This window comes from Sphaerodactylus townsendi, linkage group LG03 (assembly GCF_021028975.2).
Source record: "Sphaerodactylus townsendi isolate TG3544 linkage group LG03, MPM_Stown_v2.3, whole genome shotgun sequence".
NCBI classification, from domain to species: domain Eukaryota; kingdom Metazoa; phylum Chordata; class Lepidosauria; order Squamata; family Sphaerodactylidae; genus Sphaerodactylus; species Sphaerodactylus townsendi.
This window is the reverse complement of record NC_059427.1, coordinates 23,071,511-23,085,774: the sequence shown is the minus strand read 5'-3', so window position 1 is coordinate 23,085,774 and position 14,264 is coordinate 23,071,511. Positions and strand designations below refer to the sequence as shown.

The 14,264-nt window shown below is 48.6% G+C and overlaps 1 protein-coding gene across 2 annotated transcripts in view; it reads right to left on the bottom strand.

Moving 5' to 3' along the window:
- LOC125429270 (laminin subunit beta-1-like) overlaps positions 1 to 14,264 on the bottom strand; it is an 83,446-nt gene that overhangs the window by 59,731 nt on the left and 9,451 nt on the right. For both annotated transcript variants that reach the window (XM_048490225.1, XM_048490227.1), the window contains exons 3-5: positions 4,973 to 5,151; positions 2,655 to 2,778; positions 503 to 576 (exon numbers count right to left, since the gene is read on the bottom strand). In XM_048490225.1, the coding sequence (XP_048346182.1) occupies positions 503 to 576; positions 2,655 to 2,778; positions 4,973 to 5,151 (377 nt within the window). The remainder of the gene's footprint in view (positions 1 to 502; positions 577 to 2,654; positions 2,779 to 4,972; positions 5,152 to 14,264) is intronic.

The following is a 14,264-nucleotide window of genomic DNA, read 5'->3' as shown; positions in this document are numbered from 1 at the left end:
ATAAAACCAAGTGAAGAAAAAAATACAGGGGGAGGGGAAAAGGGGGAAATGTATTGTTTGAAAACGAATGAAGAAGAGTATTAATATAAAATGGAATATTCAAATGATACAATAAAAAATTTAAAAAAATAAAAAAATGCAGGAAGATTGCTTTTCCTTGCACATAAGCAGACACCCTCAACACAAAAGCTTGCCTTCTATCACTTCACTCGGTCCAGCTGCACCTACATTGCTCCCATTGCAGTGAAAACATGCCCCAGACAGTTGTGGTTTCTCTTCTTCCTGTCACATGACTCAGGTGCCATAAAAGCACCTGTTGTAGGCTTATTGCTCATGAGTCCCATCAGGTTAAATATCACTGCTCTAAGCTACGTGAAGCTCAGGACAGGGGGAAATCAGCCCATATGCTTGCTCTTTTGGTTAATGATGGTCTTGCCAGTTCCTCATGAAAACATCCAGTCGCCACAGTTATATTTCAGCCTGTTTACCGAACTGCCAGTACCTTAAATTTCATTATGAGGTGAGTGAAATGGAACTCAGCTTCCAGGTCCAGGCGGATGCTGACTTCTTCCACACCTGGGTAAGGAGAGAAAGGGACAGATGTTAGACCAGGGGTAGGGAACCTTTAACACCCAAAGAGCCATTTGGACCCGTTTTCCACGGGAAAAGAAAACACTTGGAGCCGCAACAATTTTTGACATTTAAAATAAAGATAACACTGTATATGGCTGGGTTTTTTTTTTTTACCTTTTACTTCACTCATTCTGGAGAAGCGATGGATGCACTCCGCCCCTGCCACCTGCATGGCAAGGCGATGCAGCCGAAGCTGCTTCAGCCCCGGCCACTCCAACGGGTGGGCCATGAGAGGAAGCCGGGCAGTTATGCTCTCGCCTCTGCTGCCTGGCCGGGCTGGCAAGGATGAAGCAGCAGGTTTGACCTTCGCCGTCGCCAGGTGCTGCCTCGGCCCCACTGAACGGGCGGGCAAGAGGGGAAGCATGTGGTGCGCCCAGCCGGCCAAGGCGGGCACCATTGCACTCCGCCCCTGCTGCCTGGTAAGTGGGCAAGGATGAAGGTGGTTCGGCCTCACCGCCGGCCGGAAAGGGCACCCACCCCGCCAACAGGGAGGGCGCAGAGGGGAAGATACGCGCTCCAGCCGTCAGCGGGGCAATTGCGCGCTTTGCCCTGCTGCCTGCATGGCGGGCAAGGATGGGGCTTACTGCTCGGGCTCAGGAGCCGCAGTGCAAGGGCAGAAGAGCTGCATGTGGCTCTCGAGCCGCAGGTTCCCTACCCCTGTGTTAGACCTTCCCGCATAAGTATCCTTCAAGAGGGGAGGCTGGAAATGAGAAAAAAAAGAGAGAGAGAAGTATCTCATCTATATACATCCTGGAAGAGACAAATTCCTCATAGATGTAAGTGATGCTGAACACCAGTCTTCTCCTGTATTACTCACTTATTTGCCTAGGGCTATGTACAGACAATAGTTTTTCAGGGCCTGCAGGTGGTACGATTGGGCTACTTCTGCCTGCGGGCGAATATATTCATTCCTTCTGTTCTGCTTTGGTCCCTGAGTGCTGCTTCCTGAGGTTTTGAAAAACCTGAAAAAGCTTGTCTAAACAGAGTCCACAGTGGGACCAGAAAGAAAAAGAGTAAGCCTACTCCCAGGCAATGATAACTCTATCATACACCTTCAAGATTCCGAAAAACTATCACCTGTGCTTAGCCTCAATCTAGTCGTAAATGAGGAGTTGTGTGGGTACTTCCAGCTAGAAGAAAGGTCTCTCTCTGAGGGTGGACCGCTATCTTATGTGTAATTCTGGAATACCATTCCCTAATTTTTTGTAAAAGTTTATATCATGCAGCTGCCAGGGGGTGTGTATGTGTGTGAGAGAGGCGTTAAAAGGAATACCAGTACAAGAAGAAAGGGGCTATTCAACCCTTTCTCCTGTGCGGTCTTTCCCCTGACAATCGCTTCCTCCAGTCTGGTTTTACTGACAAGTTTTCCCTAACACAACCAAAAGCAGCGTGGGGATATTTCAGTGTGAAAACAGGGTAAGGAGGAATAACATCTCCTTTCCCCCACACAGCCAGCGTAGAGTAATTTCTGTTAAATGGCAAGCCCAAGCTGCTCCAACATCGTGGAGGAAAGATACCTGAGGGTATGCAATTTGGCACCCAGGGATTAGACATACTTATCAGCCCCTGCCAGCATGGCCAATTGGCTATGCTGGCAGGGGCTGATGGGAATTGTAGTCCATAACATCTGGAGTGCCAAAGGTTCGCCACCACTAGGCTGAAGGAAGTGGGGACTTGCAGTTCCAGAGAATTTGAGCAATATACAAGAGAAGGGTGAGGACCATCAGACTTTCCACTGGTTGCTTGAAGGTACCACAGGAATGAGACCTAGAGCCAGGCCTAAATTGAGTTGTCAACTCTGCAGATTTGGGGGCAGAGCCTGAGGAGGATGGGGTTTGGGGAAAGAAGAGATTTAAATGGGGTATAATGCCATAAAGTTCACCTTCCAAATCAGCCATTGAACTGGCTTCTGCCACCTAGAGATCCGTTGAAATCACAGGTGATCTCCAGGCACCGCCTTGAGGTTGACAACCGTAGGCCTAAAAAGAACGTAATGTTTTCAGTTCCTTGGTGCCTCTTACCATTCTCAGACTGCCACCAGGTCTGCTCACCATCCTGGCCACTCAGGTAGATGACGTTCTCTATGCGGTGGCTCTCTCGCAGGGACGGGGAACGAGAGTCACAAGTGAAGCACTTCTCCGAGTCCTGCCATGAGAACCACAGGGCATCAGGCATCAACGAAAGCACCACACAGATACGCAGAGAACTCACAAGACACAGGAAGTTACTGTCCTCTATATGCATGTCAGGACACACATGTTCAGCGAAGACACTGCTTTCACCCTGCAAAATCTGCTGTCCCGCAGCTCAAGTGCTACGAAAGTCAGCAGACGGTTATCCGCTGATGGCACTCTGAACCATAGTAAAAACAAAAATAAAGGCAAAACCTCAGAAAAGCAGCTCCATGTGGGAAATTAAGTACAACCCAATGCATTTCGATCCAAACATATCTTCAGGGCAACACCCCTCCCCACCCCCAGAAGACCCTAAAGGAAAGTTACTAACTTGTTTACAGGAGCAGCTGTCTCATTGCATTGCTTTTTCCTATAAATGAGTTACAGCAGGGCTGCATGCTTCAAAGTCTGACCTTAAAACGATGCAGCTCTCTTTGGGACTGAGCAGTTAAGACTCCCCTGGATCAAAACATACTAGGCTAGAAGATGTACGGAGCATCTTTGCCTCTTTTGCTGCAGCAAATGGCACACGTTCTCCTTCTTTCTTTCTTTCTTTCTTTCTTTCTTTCTTTCTTTCTTTCTTTCTTTCTTTCTTTCTTTCTTTCTTTCTTTCTTTCTTTCTTTCTTTCTTTCTTATTCATTCATTCATTCATTCATTCATTCATTCATTCATTCATTCATTCATTCATTGGTTATATTTACATACCGCCCTCCCCCAGAGGGCTCAGGGCGGTGAACAACAAAACAGAAATAGAGCACATAAACCAAAGACTAAAATCCATTAAATATTAATTAAGTTGGCTCTATATAAAATAAAATAAACCCCACCCCATTAAAACGCAGCATACTAAAATCAACATAATAGATGGCACCTACTATCAAATCCCCTAAAAACCAGAAAGGAGGGGGGGGGCGGCAGGATCCGCTTATGCCCTCTGAACCAGCCTGATTCAATTTCCTCTCCAGCTGTGCAGCCGCCGTTCTCCGAATCAAATGTTCACACTTGTGGATACTGCCCATTTCTTCATATTAAAAATCTGCTAAAAGGATAGGGAATTTCTCCCCCCCCTGTCAGTTTGCAACCATAATTTTAAAAGTATTTTCTTATCTGAAAACAACCAAGGACTGTGACTGGGCTGAGTTCCTCATGTGTTTTTAAACATCACAGGAAGAAAGTCCTTCTCTGCAAGGGAAATCTAAAGACCTCTCTTTTGCCAAGTGACCCTAGTGGCAGCACAATTCTATGCATGGCTATTCAGTAATGAATTCAAGGGGGCAGACTCCCATAGGAAAAGGCAGGATGGCGGCTGTAAAATACTTTGCACCAGGTGAGCAGACCAGGCTCCATTCACCTCTGCCAGAGGCAGAGCGCTCACAGGGACATGTCCCTGGGCGCATGCCAGCTGGTCACATGGGGGGCAGAGAATCCCCCCCACAACCCTCCCCTTGGCCCGGCCCCACTAGTTTGCTCCTACAGCCAGTGGAGCCTCCACTGGCTGAAGGGGCAGACTGGCTGGGCCGCCGCTTAGTGCCCCTCAGCCTCGCCCCAAAGGAGCAGCCTGACTGGGCCTTTGCCAGACATTCCCCGCCCCCGCCCCACCAAGTGTTGCCCCCGGCACCATCCCCCCCCCCAATGCCTCTGACCGCTGCTGAATAAAGTTTCAATTGCAAGTAGGCCTTCCTACTATCATCCATCCATCCATCCATCCATCCATCCATCCATCCATCCATCCATCCATCCATCCATCCATCCATCCATCCATCCATCCATCCATCCATCCATCCATCCATCCATCCATCCATCCATCCATCCATCCATCCATCCATCCATCCATCCATCCATCCATCCATCCATCCATCCATCCATCCATCTATCTATCTATCTATCTATCTATCTATCTATCTATCTATCTATCTATCTATCTATCTATCTATCTATCTATCTATCTATCTATCTATCTATCTATCTAATCTATCTAATCTATTTATTTCGATTTCTATACCGCCCTATTGGCTTCTGCCTTTAGAAATCTTCCCCGTTTCAAAGGAACCTGGCTAGGCAGAAGCAGCAGCAGGGCCTGCACACAAGCAGGCCACCCCGATGCTGAATCCCCATCGTCAATCTCCCTGACCCTTCACCTTCACCAGGACTCAGGTGGCATTACCTGCAGATGGCTTACGATGCAGTATTCTTGGTGTTCCTCCAAGCCACAAGTGGACGTAGCACTTAGGCTGTGGGACCTTCCGATGAGCAGGTTCCCTGTGGCTGGGTAGCAGCTCCCCTCTGAGCAGCCATGGTACAGCAGGTCAGGCTCTTCTGGGCCTTGAGCATCAGCTACCTGAACTGGTCAGAAACAGAAGGGAATAGGCCCAAGGCCATTTTAAGATCTAGTGAGATATCTGTGTGTTGTTTGGCTGCATTGTTTAGGCTAACACAAGAATGTATTTTTATTATTCCACCGCTTCATGGAAAGAAATGGTCATTTCATCCACAATGAGTCTTCATAAATCTTTCTTACAATACAAGGAACCAATGCATGAAAGCCACGGCTGAACTATGGATTCTATGAGAACTATTCAACAGTATAATGTTATTCTTCTCCATCCTTACCACTCTCGGAATGGGTGGTGCTCCTTTCTGGGACGCTCACCTGTGTAGAGGTACTGTTCCCCCTTTGGGGTTGAACCAATGAGTCTGTCTTAGTCTGGTATTGCCACATAAATATATGTGACGTTTAGATAGTACTTCGGAACATTCAAAGCATTTTGCATTTGTTCTCTCAAAAAATTAGGGCAGCGGTTCTCAACCTGTGGGTCGGGACCCCTTTGGGGGTCGAACGACCCTTTCCCAGGGGTCGCCTAAGACTCTGCATCAGTGTTCTCCATCTGTAAAATTGATAAATGTTAGGGTTGGGGGTCACCACAACATGAGGAACTGTATTAAAGGGTCGCGGCATTAGGAAGGTTGAGAACCACTGAATTAGGGCGATATCCCAGGTATGACTTGCCAAGCATGGTGCACTCTGGTTAGATTAGGGTCTGGGAGGCTCAGGTTCAAGTCCCCATTCTCCTGTGGATGTTCACTGCATGACTTTGGGCCAGTGACTCTCTTTCAGCCTAACCTGTGTCATAGGTTCTTGCTCTGAGAGTAAAATGGAGGAGCTAAACGTTGTAGGACACTTCAGGATTCCCATCGGGGGAAAAGGTGGGTTACAAAGAAAGGACAAAAGAGACATTAGAACCAGTGGTGGGATCCAAAAATTTTAGTACCAGGTTCCCATGGTGGTGGGATTCAAACTGTGGCGTAGCGCCAATGGGGCTGGGCGGGGCACGACGGGGGTGTGGCCTGGCATTCCGAGGGCAGGGCATTCCTGGGCGGGGCAGTGACAAGGATGCAGTCACTTTGCCGGTCCTTGGGCGGGAAACGAATGCACGCAGGCGCAGGCTGCCACGCACGCCGGTGCACCTCCTGCTAGACTGCTTCAAGTTCTGCGCGCTACTGCTGAGAGGAGGGGCGTAACTAAGGCCAAAATCACGTGGCAAAATCACCAATGAGTAACCCCCTCTCGGCACACACAAATAATTAGTAACCTACTCTCGGGAACCTGTGAGAACCTGCTGGATCCCACCTCTGATTAGAACCCAATGTTTCCTGGTTCATTCATAGCTCTATTTCTTAGCAACTCTGTTATACCACAGTCATTCATTCTTCCTGCATAACCCCTGAAATAAAAAAGGAGACGCCATAGTGTATATCCACTTGCAAGTGCATATGTATCCGATCTCACCAGCGACACTGTCTGAAAGTACCACAGACTCTCAGAAATGGCACTTTAAGCTGCTTGAGGGCACCCCTTCTTGTTTCCGATCCAGCCATACGAAGGAACACTTGAGGCTGGAGAAACAAGACCTCCCTCCTCGCTGCACCTTGCGCTTCCCACAGTCAGCAGAAACGTTTGTCACATGCTGAAGCTTTTAATGCCAGAGAACAAAGGGTGCTTGTTAGTACTGGCAGAGAACGGTGTTACTGACCTGCCTATGACCCTGTCAGTCTTCGGATCAGAAGAGGGGCTTGCATGTGCGAGGATCCTAACACTGACCATGTCAGGATTTCAGGATATGTTTAGGAGAAACTTAGAAGCAGGCTATAGCTTCCCAATCAATCCCAGAAGTCTAGAACGCAATGAAGCTTTCACACTATCACCTGCAGAAAGTATGAGCATCACAGGATTTGTGAAAATTGAGCACTGGCAAATCTGACACCTGTAAATGAGGCCTTCCATACAGGGATTTTGCAGTGTATGACACAACCCTTGCACAGGGATGTATGCATTCTTTGTTTCTTTTAATTTGGGGGAAAAACATGGTTCATTCACAGCTCTGCTGACTGCGAAATGTCTAACAAATTTCATGAATGGGATCAGGAGAAAGGAAGCCCATCATTTTGTTCCCTGAATGTGGAGAAACCATAAAGGAAGCCTGGACCTTCACAATGGAACCAGAGTTGCTGTGAAATTCAGCAGCATCCCTTTCCCTTGGAGCCACAGGAGCTCTGATCAGCTGTTACTGTCTACCAGGTAAACAATATGTTTATCACAGTGAAGTAAGGATGTCAGCCTCCAGGTGGGATGTGGAGATCACCTGGAATTACAGCTCATCTTCAGACTACAGAGATCAGTTCTTCTAGAGCAGGGGTCTTCAAACTATGGCCCTCCAGATGATCATAGACTACAATTCCCATGAGCCCTACCACTTGGCCATGCTGGCAGGGGCTGATGGGAACTGTAGTCCATGAACATCTGGAGGGCCATAGTTTGAAGACCCCTGTTCTAGAGAAAGTGGATGCTTTGGAGGATAGACTCTATGGCTGTGGTGGCCAATTGGCCATGCTGGCAGGGGCTGATGGGAATTGTAGTCCATAACATCTGGAGTGCCAAAGGTTCGCCACCACTGCTCTATAGCATTGTATCCCACAGAGGTCCCTGTCCTCCCCAGGCTCCACCCCCAAATCTTCAGAAGTTTCCCAACCTGAATCTAGCAACCCTACCTCTCCATCCCCCAACCATGGCCAGGGGTACCTGACAACCCTACCGTGAAGGCAGGAGTGTCACAAAGGCCCCCCACAACATGCTCCTCAAACATTCTGTTCTGTCCCTGTTGGGATTTGCACGTGTCTGTCACAATTCAGATATTAAGGGGTTAACTATGTGCATGCTAATTAGTTACTGAGGTCAGAGTTTTATGACCAGCTCATTGATTAAGCTATTGGTTAGCTAACCCCGGCATTGCTATGTGAGGCCAGTCACATAGGTCAGAGGTTATAAAGTTAAGTATCTTTGCCTCTTTCTTTGTCTCACTCAGATCTCAGTCGCACACAAGGCTTCTACTTTGCTGAGATTCATCACAAGAGATGAATCTCTGCCTTGCTAGATGGGCACCATGTGGGCTCACATGGTCCTAAGCAATATAACCAAGTTAGTGCAAGAATAGAAAGTTGTTCTTTGTTTTCATTCCATGTAAACCCTTTCCCTTATTAGGAAGTAAACTCTTTTATATAACCACAGCAACTGTTTCATAAGAACATAAGAACTAGCCTGCTGGATCAGACCAGAGTCCATCTAGTCCAGCACTCGTAGTGGCCCACCAGGTGCCTTTGGGAGCTCACGTGCAGGATGTGAAAGCAATGGCCTTCTGCTGCTGCTGCTCCCGAGCACCTGGTCTGCTAAGGCATTTGCAATCTCAGATCAAGGAGGATCAAGATTGGTAGCCATAGATCGACTTCTCCTCCATAAATCTGTCCAAGCCCTTTTTAAAGCTATCCAGGTTAGTGGCCATGGTCTCATGGTCTCTTATTCCGCACTCTGCTAATTATCAAGTTAAACAACCCAACAGTCCCCATCCTGGGACCCACACACTTGAAGGTCTGCCCTTAGGAATCCACAAGACACCTCTGTGCTTCTGACTAGCTTGATCACTCCATTCTTTCTCATTCACAGGGGGCAGGGAAAGCTGTCACACTCCTCTTTTGGCACTTGAGCGGGGTTGCAAAACTGTAAACAGGGCATTTCTTGGCTGCCTACAGGTCATGGTTTGAAATATAATTTAAGTGTATTATGACAAACTTTTTAAACTTGCTGTTACCTGCCCTGTTACAGAGAGAGGATGGTTTATAAATATTTTAAAGACAGGTACATTTTCTCAGAGGCTCCTTAACCAACCCTTCCCCTTTAAGAAAATAAAGAAAATACTTATTAGTACCCAAGCGTTCGCCCTCGCCAATGATTAACTGAGGCTGCCCTGCCAGAGGTATGTCTGGTACATTCCAGAGCAGTCCCACCTGGGCACATGATGTGGTTAATTTCTAAAAATGAGAACTGGTGACTCCCAAGGCTGCCTAGAAGCCGCACCTCCTGCCATTCCTTGAAGGCCACCTTTCCCTTGCTCTTCCGTTTGTGTGCCAGCAGCTCTTTTACCCACGTCTCCTTCTGTGCCTTTATCATCAGCTCAACACACTAGACTTCAAGCAGACCAAACTTTTCCTGACATGGTAGGAGGATGTGACAGAAAAAGCTTCACCTGCTTACTTTCTACACGAGGAAGTCACCTTAAAGAAGCAGTTGGTTTTTGTTTTGAAGTCAGGCTGTAGATATACAGGACTTGCTAGCGATTTTTGAAAGTCGCGGAGCAAATGCAATATTGCAGGGCGACGCCAGGGCAGCACCGGGGCAGACCCGCCGCAGCTCCAGGAGCCGTGCAGAATTCTCAACTGCACAGGGATATTTCCCATGCTCACACTGGTGCAATTTTGCCATGTAAAAATGCCCCAGCTGTGACAGATATCAGTTGGCCTGGAGAAACCGGCTGCTTTGGAGGGTGAGCTCTGTGGCATGTGGATTAATTTCTGGTCTGCCACTCAGGTATATGCTGAGATCCTTCCTTCCCCAAGCTTCACCTCCCAATCTCCAGATATTTCCTAAGCAGGACTTGGCAAACCTCCCAATGATAGGTTCTCCCAAGAAAGGCATTTTTGTTAGCTAAGTTTGCCGACAGGCATGAAAAAAATGCCCAGTCCCTTTATCAGAGGCGCAATGTGTGGAATTTGGCAGCTGAAGTATTTCATCTCATGGAGGTGAACAGCGCTGCTTCGAGCAGCGTGTTTGCAAATGCTCAGAGGCACGTTTTAAAAATTCTGCACCATACGGCTGATCCTTGTAATTGACGAACAGTACCAAGCTTGTACTTATAGATTGGATCCCGTCTCAAATTTCCATGGGCCCAAGAGGGCAGGTCATTTTTGCTGGTTCTCTCCTCCGTTGGGAGCGCTCTGATTCCCTGAAAATATCCCCTACCTCTTAGGAACAACATTTTTGGGACTATTGTGGGAGCAGGGAATCAGCACAAAAATACACCCCCTCCTTGTACCTGCAGAAACTGAAGGCACAATCAAAGCCACAGTTGGCAAACTTTCTTTAACGTTTGTTAAAAAAAAATCTGTATTGCTCCTTGGCTCACAATCCCATATTTCTTTGGGCTGTGTCGCGCTGTTGAGGCTCCCTCCTTCCCCCTGTTGTTCCTCCCCTCTACACCAGTCCAGGAATTAATATGAGATAAGTCCCGAGAAACTGTTATCAATGCCCGCAACCTATGAAGCAATAACAGGGAAGGGATGCCAACTGGGGATAACATTTCAGGCATCTGGCAGAGTGGGCTCCAGCCCATGAAAGCTTATGCCGCCAGAAATCTGTTCATCTTTAAGGTGCCACAAGACCCTTCTTTGTTTTAACAGGGGAAGGAATGAAGGTCAAGCTAGATGAGACACAAACCTCGCCGAGTCTTTTAAAGCGAAGCTTCGGGCATTTGGGGTTCATATCAGGGTGGAGAGGAGGGCAGTTAAACTACCTACCCTTGCAGGCTTCTGCCTGTTGAAAGTCCCCTCTATGCTCCTGTTAACTTGAGAGGGGAAAGAAAGACAGACACTCATCTTTTGCCAGTATTTTTTTCATCCAGTGCTAATAGGGAGAAGGAGAGTAGTTTTGGATTTATATTCCCCCTTTCTCTCCTGCAGGAGACTCAAAGGGGCTTACAATCTCCTTGCCCTTCCCCCCTCACAACAAACACCCTGTGAGGTAGGTGGGGCTGAGAGAGCTCCGAGAAGCTGTGACTAGCCCAAGGTCACCCAGCTGGCAGGTGGGAGTGTACAGGCTAATCTGAATTCCCCAGATAAGCCTCCACAGCTCAGGCGGCAGAGCTGGGAATCAAACCCGGTTCCTCCAGATTAGATACACGAGCTCTTAACCTCCTACGCCACTGAAGCTTGGACCTTCACAATGGAACCAGAGTTGCTGTGAAATTCAGCAGCATCCTTTTCCCTTGGAGCCGCAGGAGCTCTGATCAGCTGTTATTGTCTACCAGGTAAACAATATGTTCATCACAGTGAAGTAAGAATGTCAGCCTCCAGGTGGGATGTGGAGGACTTTTGATGGGCTAAACAATGCAGGCATAATGAAGCCGGGGGGCGGGGGGAAGGGGGGATTAAATCCTTTCCTTAGGGATGCCAGGTCCCCCTTGGCCACGAATGAGGGATGAGTGGGGCAGAGTAGAATTGCCAGACCTATATTGGGAAACTCCTGGAGATTTGGATATGGGTCCTGGGAAGGACAGGGGCCTTTGTGGGGTGCAGTGTCGCCCTCTGAAGCACCCGTTTTCTCCAAGGGAGCTGACCTCTGTAATCTGAGCTATCATTCTAGGGCAGTGGTGGCGAACCTTTGGCACTCCAGATGTTATGGACTACAATTCCCATCAGCCCCTGCCAGCATAGCCAATTGGCCATGCTGGCAGGGGCTGATGGGAATTGTAGTCCATAACATCTGGAGTGCCAAAGGTTCACCACCACGGTTCTGGGGGGGTCTCCAGTTCCCACCTGAAGGTTGACATCCCTACCTCTTCCAGCTGCAGGCCTGTGCCTTAAAAGAGAATCCATGGGTTGGATCCTGCTAATTTCAGCTAATGGCAGAGGGAGGGTTTCATCAGTTTCCTCCTCCTCACAACAGAAACCTGATTCACCCCTCAGCCAGTGTGGTGTTGTGGTTAAGAGCAGGTGCACTCTAATCTGGAGAACCGGGTTTGATTCCCCCACTCTGCCACTTGAGCTGTGGAGGCTTATCTGGGGAACCAGATTAGTTCGTACGCTCCAACACACGCCAGCTGGGTGACCTTGGGCTAGTCACAGCTTCTCGGAGCTCTCTCAGCCCCACTTACCTCACAGGGTGTTTGTTGTGAGGGGGGAAGGGCAAGGAGATTGTAAGCCCCTTTGCAGAAGAGAAAGGGTGGGATATAAATCCAAACTTCTTCTTCATGCTGTCCCTGGGGTTCCCCGTCCCCCAGGAAAAGCATTTCAGGGTTATCTGTGGGCAGCAGTGAGAAGAGGAAGCTAGGCAAGTTCTGTACCACTAACAGCAAGCTGTCAGCAGGCCTGGAGGGGAAAAAAATCTGCTGTCCCAAGACTTAGGCCCTTTCCGCACAAACCTTTTAAAAAGTTTCCAGGCGGGAAATAAAATATTCCCTTTGTGGCGTTCTGCATTGTTTTCCTTCCTTACATTCTGAAAACGTTCTATTTCTTACCTGAACAGTTTTTACATTTAAATTCTTTTACAACAGTTCTTTTCTCTGAAAACATTTCCAAAACATCTTCCTTCACCATGCGGGCAAATATGCAGCCTTTTATTTCTCCCGCTGCGTTTTCCATGGCTCTGTGCCCTCCCTAAACTTCCCCCTGGAGCTCACTCCATCACCCCTCTCCTCTTTATTTTTTGTCATTTCTTTTTAGCGTTTAAATCAGGGGTGTCCGACTCTGGCGCTTCAGGTGTTCGTGGACTACAATCCCCATCAGCCCCTGCTGGGATGGCTACGCAGCAGGGGCTGATGGGAATTGTAGTCCATGAACATTTGAAGCGCCAGAGTTGGACACCTCTGGTTTAAATCTTTGAGCCACTGAACACCCACAGCAATAGAGAATCCATGCATCAAGTCTTTGCAGCATCAATTTTACAAATAGCCAAAAAAGAGAGACACCCCCTTACAGCAGTTTTGAGGGGGTGAGCGCGGGGGTGGGGATCGAAAATGTTTTGCAGATGTTCTGCAAAAGTTTTAGGTGACTGGTGTGGAAAGAGCTATTATGAGAAGCGATGCTTTTAGAACTTAGTAGCATACTGGCTCCTTAGGAGCCGTCCTGGACAGAGGTGGCTGTAGGGTATGGAAAAGAGACTTCAGGGATTAGAAGAGGCCTCCTTTGTTACAGGGCTGGGGCAGGCACAGCCCTGTCTTATTCCAACCAATCCACTCACAATGGGTCCCCGGGCAGGACTTGTGCACAGCGCGTGTCATGGCACGCCGCTGCACACAGGCGCTCTCAGAACGGGTTTAAGGGCTGGCACAGATCCAGGAGTGTTTGTGTCAGTCGGTAAGGAAACCACAACCTAGTCACCTGTGCCAAGTGAGGACAACTTGGGAGTCTCCAGGGAAAAAATTAGAAGTGGCTCAGTGAGTCATCCTGAAAAAGCAAGCCCTGGAGAGGGCTATGTCAGATACGTGTGTGTGTGTCTTTGCTTATCGCTTGCAAAGATCGGTGCACTGGGCACGGTTGGGCAATTTTTAGGACATGTGGCAACGAGGTGCTTCATGACTGCAAATCAGGAGTGTAGCTTTATAGAATGGCACCTGGGGCCAACCCTGAGCACAGCCCCCCCCCCCCCCCCCGCTCCCACAGCTGTGTCCCACCCTGAACTCCATGTGACTGGTCAGGTGGAGCATGGGGGCGGAGCCAACAGGATAACCTAGAGCCAGTCAGTCTGGTGCTCAGTCTGATCCTGGCCTCAGAGGAACTTGGACTGAGCTTTAACTGCAAGCTGGAAGGTGGACCCAGGTCAACTGAGGCCAGCATCAAGTGGGCCCACCCTGCTCAATCTCCATATGGAGATCGGGGTCAGGGCGAGCTCCACTTACCAGCATTCGACTGCACTCCCGCCTCAAACTCCACAAGGAGTTCACGGCCAGGACACAATTGCAAGGGGGGCCTGGCCCTGCAAAGTGCCCCCAAGGAAGTGGCGCCCGGGGCTCCAGCCTGTCCTACACCACTGCTGCAAACCTCCTTAATGTAAACTGAGCAACCAGTGGACAAACATCACCACTTGTGCTTCTGAGGACCGATTTGCCTCGAGCAAAGTAGAGGACCATTCATAGTTAATTGTGGATGCTTGCATCCATGCGCACATTTTCATGATTTCTGTAACTGGAGAGATATGTTGTCATTATGCACTGCAGGATGATCCATTTCAAGCAACTGGCATGACCATTAGGCAGAGGTGGGATCCAGCAGGTTCTCACAGGTTCCCGAGAGTAGGTTACTAATTATTTGTTTGTGCCGAGAGGGGGTGACTAATTGGTGATTTTGCCACGTGA